Genomic DNA, 9,233 nt, shown 5'->3' with positions numbered 1-9,233 from the left:
ATCTCCATGGATAAGCCAAGTCTCCTTAGCTCTTTGCCTCCATTTTGTGTCTTCTTGCTCTAGCAGCCCATTCACCTCTTCCATTAGAGCTTTTTCAGCCGCCAGATTAATGTTCCCTTCCGCCCCTTGCAATTCTTCAAGCTCTTTAGTTTTATACCGAATAAGCTCTTCTGTAGCATGGACTGATTTTTTTACCCATTTCAAAATGGATCGCTTGCAGGACTGGAGCTTCCCATGTACATTCTGCAGTGGATTCTTCCCCCTTTGTTGCATGCACCAGCTTTTCCCCACCTCTTGCTTGAAGTTTGGATATGACTCCCAATTAGCCTCAAAGCGAAATGGTCGGCCAGCCCTTCTCCTAACGCCACCCCGCTCAAAACATAGAAGGAGAGGGTTGTGGCTTGAATTGCGCCTAGCCATCACCTTCACTTCGGAACAAGCAAAAATTGAGAAATTTATTAAATTTAAACAATTGTTAATTTCTGCCTTAAGGTGACCATTAATGAGTGGATCTATTAAACGAACATTAAACAGTACAAAATAGTTATAAATGCTACTTTCTACAGATTTAGCCACAATAAAACCACTTCTATATATATATATATATTAAATTTTGATTTTTTTTTTCTTTGTTAGAGCATATCATGGAGTTCAAGAACAACAGTCATAATATAAGGCTATTACTGACTTACAGTTGAAGAATATCACTGAGTCACACTTGAAGACTATCACTGAGTTACAGGTAAATAGTTAAAGATTATCACATAGCTAACCTAGCTAGAGTAGAAGTCTATTTGTATTCAATATGATTCTCCTATAAGAAGTAGCATGTTATATTGTAAATATTACTCAGAGAAATCAGAGCTTAATGCAGCCTTAGTGCTTGATCTTGTGGATGTAGGTCATAGACCGAACCATGTATATCTCTGTGTCACTATCTTATTAATTATGCTTTATTATTTCCGCATTATGAAATATTATATGGTATCAAAGCAAATAGGCTAACGCCAATTGTTAGATCCTAAATTGCAATTTTCTTTTATGTTTCTTATCATTTGTTTCGATTGATTTCACAATCACAAAACCCTTTTATCTATAATATTTTATTTTTGTTGAAAAAAAAAAAAAAAAAAAAAAAACTGTCGTCAGTCAGATCCACGCAGAGCCAACCCACATCCTTCGGCTAACCCTTACACGGCCATTTCCGATGTCGTTCTCAGCCCTTCAGTTCTCACGGCTCATTCACCAGCAGCCCTCACAGCCTTACCTTGGTCGTCAGAAACCCTTCGCCAGCGTCTCCAACTTCACACTTGAAGACTATCACTGAGTTACAGGTGAATAGTTAAAGATTATCACATAGCTAACCTAGCTAGAGTAGAAGTCTATTTGTATTCAATATGATTCTCCTATAAGAAGTAGCATGTTATATTGTAAATATTACTCAGAGAAATCAGAGCTTAATGCAGCCTTAGGGCTTGATCTTGTGGATGTAGGTCATAGACCGAACCATGTATATCTATGTGTCACTATCTTATTAATTATGCTTTATTATTTCCGCATTATGAAATATTATATTCTCAACCTGCTTTTTTATTAACTATCGATATGAACATATATGCACCCAAGTATAAAACTATTGGAAAGTTTTGGCCTATTTAACAATTTTACCCATCCTAAAACCATTGAAAATGTTAAATTGTTTGGTTATCGTGGAGGTAATATCATTATTATTATTATTTTTAACAATTTTTTCTCTACTGATAACGCTTATCTATTGTCATTAGAATATTTGGACTGAATTAAGAAGTTCCTTTGTCGCTTACAACTTAATTATTCATTTTCTAACTATCGCACTTCTTTCAATGACTACATAAAAAATAAAATAATGAAAAATAAAAAAAGAAAGAAAGAAAAGAAAAGTTACAGAGGAATTCATTAAATTCAAAGTTTCAACCCCTTAAACTAATAACCAATTAATAATGGCATCTCAAAACTTTCAAATAGAACAATACTCCCCTTGAAAACTAAAAGAAAAAAGTTGTCAAGGTCCTCCAACTCCAACTCCAAGTCCTACAAAAAATAAAAATAACTTTAAAAAGTTTTTGATAAGACAAAAAATACTCTTATAATTTTTTTTTTATTTTTATTAAAAACAAACACTAAAAACTAAAAACGAAAAATAAATATAAATAAAAAAAGAAAAATAATAAGGCAAAACGATGAGGATGGCTCCCTTTGGCCAAATCAAACCCACCTCTCTCTCTCTCTCTATATATATATATATTGCCTGCATGACTAGTAAGTGGGCATGTGATGGAGCAGTCGTCCGTGTCATAACATCTACTGGTAACCAGTGGCCCTCCTGGGTTCATAACAATCATCTTACTCATTTGAGCAATTTTCTGGCTTCCAGCAACCACGTGAACACAAATGCTCTTGAGGGTTATTTTTTGGATTCAATTATTATCATCTGCCCGTGTCCCACCTACCAGTCTAGCTACTTTAGATCATATTTGTCGGTGAGTCTTTGATTTCGAAAGTTTTACAGTTTATCCAACATCTTCAAATCCCATTCGCTGAAGAAATAAAACTGTAAAAAAGATCTCTGCTCTATTTTTGTACCTCAAAAAATTTATTTTACATTAAGCTGTCATCAAAACTTCCATAACCAGGTATATACGATTTAAAATCAGATCCTGCTATAGTGCTATTACAAAGAAGAGAAAGCTCGATCTATAACTTCTCTAGTACGGACTCTCCCCAACAGTATTCCCAGGAGGATCATAGAAACATATGGTTAGACTGGCGCTCTCCTTCACACATATTGCTTGAGCACACCCCAACTCCAGAGACTTCCTCCACACGACCTGAGTATACACCCCGCACGTGTGGTTCGGCAGGCACGAGTTGTCGGTGTGGTTGTAGTACTCTTTCTCTTTCACCCATGCATCGACTGCCGTGCGTGGCGTCACGGCGCCGCTTGCCCACAGCTGGTTTCCACCGTACTTGCTATTGGTCACGTTCGCAAACTTGCAGCCCATTTTGTCTCTTTGGTACCGTACTAGTCGGCTCGTGCCATTGGCTAGCCCCTCGCTCCATTTGAGTGGGCCAACCCCAACGGCTGCCCTTGCTTGGTTGTGTCCGTCGAGGAACTCCCGGGCTGCGGCTGACAATGGCGCCGGAAGGTTGGGGGTGGGGCTAGCTGAAGGCGTTGTCCCTTGCGCTGAGATGTGAGGCATGGCTAGAGCCATGATGAGTAGAAGGAAGGCGTAGGCCATTTTTCTATCTAATGTGCTATGACCGATGGCGCAAGTGGGGAGCTGTAATTATTTATAGATAGGCTAATTAAATTGGGTGGGTGGATAGGTCGTGAAAAATGAAAATCTTCCTAGTTTGTCCATATGTTTAAGGGAATTCATTATTGGGATGAAAGGGTAGTGTTGTCATTTCATGTTTCTGAATGGAGAGGCCACATATTATATGCGGTAAAGGGTATTAAGGGTTTTTTAGTGTAGGATAGAAGTGTGCTTCTCGAGGCAAGGTGGCAGAGGTAATGTGGAAAATGGTAAATAGCTGGAGAGCATTGGAGTCAAGAATCTTCTAGAATAGTCCTACGGCTTTTTTTTTTTTTTTTATCAATCATTTTTTTAAAAAAAATAAAATAAAAAATTATCTATAATATTTATTTAATTTAACACCAATTTATCATTAATATATATATATATATATATATATATATATATGAGCGTGTTCATAAGCTTAATCAAGTCAAGTCAAACTTATTTCATTTAATATTAGAGTCAAGATTTATGTTCACAAAACATTTCATTTAATAATCGAATCAATCACGAGTTGAGTCCGAGCTCACAAGCAAATGACTTGCTCGCCTAAAACCCCAAGCTGTGTGTAATTGAAATCCGCATTTCTATTTATTTATTTTTATGAGCGGTTGCATATGACCCTGTTGACCTGGATCTGAAAGTACTGAGCCTCATGTGACGTGTGCATTTATAATCTTCAAATCTTGTTAAGTACTAAGTACTAGGCCATTGGTCGCTCTTGTTTTCTTGAGAATAGGGGACTGAGCGTTAACCTTATTAAAGATCCATTGGGCCTAGTTGAGCCCATTTACCTTTTGTGTTGGTTGTGCTCGTCAATCAACAATGACTAGTTTTGACGGGTTAGCTTCCTACCCCAAGAGAGTTACAGACGGATTGTACTCGACCCGAGAAACGTTTGGAGAGCAACATCTAATGTGCAAGCTACTGGTAACCAGTAGCCCTGGGTTCATAACAATCATCCAGGTATAAATGTGCAATGAAAAACGTACGAGAGAAGATGCAGTAAAAAATATCAAGGAGACACAAACACCAAAAATTCTAGACCTTTCAATTTTTAAAGTCCCTGGTATATTATTTCACTGTAGGTCATTGGCATGGAGAAAGTCTAGACCTCTCACAACAAAAAAAATTAAAAATTAATTATTAATCTGTAGTGTAGTGGTCCGATGGAGGAGATTTTGGCTGCAGTTGAAAGCGGAGAGGCCCAAGAGTAAGGTGGAATGGTGCGTAAGGGGTGGGATTTCTTGAAGTGAACAAATCTGATTTTGAAAAAGCTAAATTCAAAAATTTTAAAAAGGAAATAGATTTTGTTGTTGGGTTTTGATTTTTTAGAATTGATATTGGGAATGGCTAGAAAAGGCGAAGACCAGATGATCCGTAATGGATGAGAAGGTGAGACATTTTTTGAAACAGGATAAATTGTCAGGGACGATGAATAAGGCCTCCAAAGAGACAAGTAGGACCTCCATAAAATAGTTAGAACCTCAAAAGAAGCAAAAAAGAGAGGAGTAGGAAGAAACTCTATAAATTTGTGACTAGTGACCATTTTAATATATATATATATATATATATATATATATATATATATATAAAAGAATGCACGTACTAGAATTAAAAAAAAAAAAATATACATGTACTAATTTCGCTAATGATGTTTAAAGATGTTGAATTCTATGATTCAATCAATCTTTAAGTGATTTTTCTTTTTTTCTTTCTTCTTTTAATTGAATGAGGGAAAATGACTATAGGGAATGATCTTTCTCATTTTTTATTCGAATGAAAGAGAGAATAAGCGATCACGTGGAAACGCTTCCAAAAGCAAGATGAGAACGATTCATTTGATTAAAACATGTGCACAAAAATTAGCATATCGAGACACTTTCAAAACATTCAAATTTTAAAAATGAAGCTAAAGCTAACCTCATATTGGGAAGAAGTTGGCACAGTTCAAAGAGACGTAATTTGGAAAATTAGTTTAAACACTTTAATAATCCTCGATGCTCCACACATACCCACACACAAAACTAAATATTGAAGCTCTTTAATCAATTGTCGAGGAAAAATCACGAAGGAAGGTGAGAGGATAGAAATTAGGTGATATTTTAGCAAAAATTCCCCACCGTTTCCGGCCATCCATGACAAGAGAGTCCCATTGAAAACGAAGAATTATAATCATCCAATTTACATAAAATCGAGATACAACTAAGACTCTGTTTATTTTGAACTAGAATATTTTTGGTCGAAAAATGTTTTTAGACATAACCGAACATCATATAACTTAATCATTAAATGGGTATTTTGAAAATCATCAAATTAACATTAAAACAACTGTCCCAATCATTTTCCTTCAACAATCAACATAACCGAACATCATATATTCATCAACGCCAAGACCCATGAAATATTTTTTCCAAAAATCCATGGAAAATCAATCAATCTCATCAAGCATGCTAGACCAATTGACAAAATTTATAATGCAATGACAAATTAAATACAAAAGCAGAAGAAAGAGAGAGCCAAGACAAAAATTTACTGGTAGTTTAGCATTTGATACCTACTCCACTAGGGAAGAGCCCAAAAAAGTTACATCTTGCTCTTAATATTTGATTAAATATACAGTACAAAATACTCTTGACTATAAGAAAATTGAGGTAGGTAAAGCTAAAGATAAGTATGGTAATCAAATAAAAATAATTTGATTACCATTAAACCTGATTATAATCAATCTTTTAAGATAAATATCCTACAGTGAATATATACCTATTATGCAATCATGTCTTATACTCTAACATCACTTCTCAAATTCATAGAGAAAAATTCTATAGGCTTGATTTTGAAAAGAATGACAATTTTTTTTTTTTTTTTCCTGCGACAAAGAACAACGGCGGTAGCGGTCAGAGATGATGTAGTAGACAACGGCGGTCAAATATAGGCCTTTCACAATAATAGGCTAAAATGGACTACAATAAGCCGAACAACTTGGGCTAAACAACAGGCTGGATATTAGCGCCAATTATAAGCCTTAAATGGGCTTGGGTCATCAAACAAGACCAATAAATGCCAAATGATTGGACCAAAAGATAGGCCACATGTGCCAAATATAGGTCAATTGGCCATTTTTCTTTTTCAACAGAATTTTTTCTCTAATTTTTTTTTTTTTTTTTTGGGAAAAAACAAAAATGCTAGAAACACACCACCATGTCCATCCATCCAGACTACAAATTCACGCCCAATGAAATTAAAAGGTTCTCATCACCTAACATTGCAGTTACCAAATTTAAGACGAATATATATATATATATATATATATATATATATATATATATAGTAGAGAGAGAAATGTTAAGATTAATATATATATATATATATGTATATATATATTTTTTATATTTGATCCATTTTATCTTACAAATCAACCATTATATTTATAGACTTATGTAAACCCCACATAAGTCAATAATAAACTCTACAAATTTAATGGTTGATCTATTAAATTTGTGGTAGAATATGATTCAAATATATAGAACTTATTATCTTTTAACATTTTTCAATTAATATATTTCAACTGCTTACGAGACTCGTAAAAATCTTTGGTAGTAACTGATCAATTTCTCCACAGTTCCAACACATTCAAACTTGGAGTAAGGGATTGCTTCAAATTGTAAAGGTACTTGGAGCACTGAACTTTAAACTTCACAACATCCTTAATCCTCTTGATTTTGATAGTGAGTGCATCCTTTATTTTTGGCATTTTGCAGGAACATGGAAATCCTTTTATCTCATGGATTTGCTTTGGCACTTGTGCGGAAGGAGTACTAATATTCTCAAAAATAAAATCCTTTTTAAAAATTTAATTTTTTTTTTTGTTTTTGTTTTGACATGTCCGCACAAGAGGGGGAGGGAGATTCGAACTTGTGACCTCCACTTTATTAGGCGTAGTCCCAGCCATTTAAACTAATTCTTGGAGACTAGTTTACAATATTCCTTTTCAACAATGACTTAATGATTTTAATAAATAAATAAATAAAGAGAGATATGATGATCGATCCTAGCGAGAGTGCCAAAGCAAATCCATGGCATAAATATTCTCATGGCCGTTTTGACTTATTAATGATTACAAATCAAATTCTCCACCAGTGTTCCTAGGAAGTCTTTGACCGATCCTAGAAATTGGAGGACCGATCCTTTTGTGTTAAATCATCCTGCTAAATGCATTTATTTATTTATTAAATTAGCATATGTTCATTGACAGCGACCCAAAACGGCCAACGACTTCCTATGAACACCGGTGGAGAATTTTGGCAAACTCTGAATAGTGACTGGCGGCGGACTAGCAGTGGTTTTCGGCGACCTCCAGCAGTGGATTTCGACAAACTTCGGTAGCATCTGAGTAAACTAAAAAGAGAATGGATGCCAAAAAGAGAAGCTCTAACTTAAAAAATTGTCTATAATTTTAAAAAAGGAAACCATTTTACAAAATAAATTAGATTTTTTTGACCAATCAAAAATATTTTTGATTTGTCCATAATTTTTGGTTATATCAAACACAAAAAATAGGAAAAATCCATCAAAACAAACAGAACTTACTGTCTTTCAAAAATTGAAAATGCATGAAGTGCCTCTTAAATTTACCTATGTTAGGTACAGTACTTCCTATATGGACTAATGTTAATGGCTACACACATATTGGCTTATAAGAAAGTAGGGTCCGATTCACACTCTTTGCAAGTCCAATAGAGGACAGAGTCATGATAACTTGCGTTGGTATCAAGCAGTATCATGTTTCTCTTCTAAACTACTAGTTAATTCTATGTATGTACTATCTGGTTTACTAGAAGAAGAAGCTTTGCTAGAAAGACCTCTCCATGGAATAAATGCTGACTGTTTTGGAGTTGGAATTGTTACAGCTTCACTGTCTAGCATGGTAACGACATTTGACATAGTGGGACGGTCATTTGGGTCTTCTTGTACGCATAAGAGTCTAACATTTACGCACTTCACAAACTGATCTGCATTGCAAACATTTTGTAGAGCTGGGTCCATTAAGTCCAACACCTTCTCTTCAACCCACAATCTCCACGCCTGTGACAATTTTCAAATTAGAGTTTTCTGGAGTATAACATAACCAAGGAAATTAATAACTACAAAAAGTTAAACACACTTACATAACCTATAAGGCTCATATCTTGTTTTGACTGATAAAATCCTGTATTCTTTTTCCTAGTTATAATCTCAAGTAGAACTACACCAAAGCTAAAAACATCGGATTTAACTGAGAAAAGTCCATCTAATGCATATTCTGGAGCCATATAGCCACTGCATGCCAACATATTTCATTAGTGGATAAGGTAGGCACTTATATATATACTTTGTGTAGACAAAGCTGGGGTATTGAAAATTGTGCTTACTAAGTTCCAACTACTCTAGTTGTGTTTGCCCCGGTTTCATTGCCTCCAACAATCCTTGCCAAGCCAAAGTCAGATATTTTGGGGTTCATTTCCTCGTCTAAAAGGATGTTGCTTGTTTTCAGATCTCTATGGATGATCCTCAATCTAGAGTCGTGGTGAAGATAAAGAAGCCCACGAGCTATTCCCAAAATAATGTTGACGCGCATTTCCCAGTCCAAACGCATGCTTAGCTTTTGATCTTACGAGTTTTCCATTTTCCATTCAAAGAATGGTGTCAACAACATAAACAAGTTAGCCTTTTCTCACACACACACACACACACACATATATATATATATATATATATATATATAGTCTATCAAGCTCTAACAGAGATTAGGAATTCACTTTAGAGACCAACCAAATATAAATGAGTCTAAGCTTTTGTTGGGCATGTACTCATATAATAAAATCTTTTCATCTCCTTTTATGCAATATCCCCGAA

The 9,233-nt window shown here is 35.0% G+C and overlaps 2 protein-coding genes across 2 annotated transcripts in view; both read right to left on the bottom strand.

Annotated features, from left to right (window-relative positions):
* Positions 1–2,676: 2,676 nt before the first annotated feature.
* Positions 2,677–3,320, bottom strand: LOC132182765 (STS14 protein-like). Its single transcript, XM_059596103.1, has one exon. The coding sequence runs from the start codon at positions 3,276–3,278 to the stop codon at positions 2,745–2,747; it is 534 nt and encodes a 177-aa protein (XP_059452086.1). The 5' UTR covers positions 3,279–3,320; the 3' UTR covers positions 2,677–2,744.
* A 4,750-nt stretch (positions 3,321–8,070) lies between these two features.
* LOC132181680 (G-type lectin S-receptor-like serine/threonine-protein kinase At4g03230) overlaps positions 8,071–9,233 on the bottom strand; it is a 3,432-nt gene continuing 2,269 nt past the window's right edge. Inside the window, exons 3-6 of the mRNA XM_059594920.1 lie at positions 9,150–9,212; positions 8,750–8,987; positions 8,507–8,657; positions 8,071–8,423 (exon numbers count right to left, since the gene is read on the bottom strand). Of these exons, the coding sequence (XP_059450903.1) occupies positions 8,109–8,423; positions 8,507–8,657; positions 8,750–8,987; positions 9,150–9,212 (767 nt within the window). The 3' untranslated portion in view covers positions 8,071–8,108. The remainder of the gene's footprint in view (positions 8,424–8,506; positions 8,658–8,749; positions 8,988–9,149; positions 9,213–9,233) is intronic.

The sequence above is a fragment of the Corylus avellana genome, chromosome ca5, assembly GCF_901000735.1.
Source record: "Corylus avellana chromosome ca5, CavTom2PMs-1.0".
Classification (NCBI taxonomy): Eukaryota; Viridiplantae; Streptophyta; class Magnoliopsida; order Fagales; family Betulaceae; genus Corylus; species Corylus avellana.
Note: the sequence above shows the minus strand (reverse complement) of the source record. Positions and strands in the feature narration are given on the sequence as shown.

What these genes read in the sequence shown, in the direction of transcription:
- LOC132182765 (XM_059596103.1), bottom strand. Translation starts at nt 3,278, where the DNA reads ATGGCCTACGCCTTCCTTCTACTCATCATGGCTCTAGCCATGCCTCAC.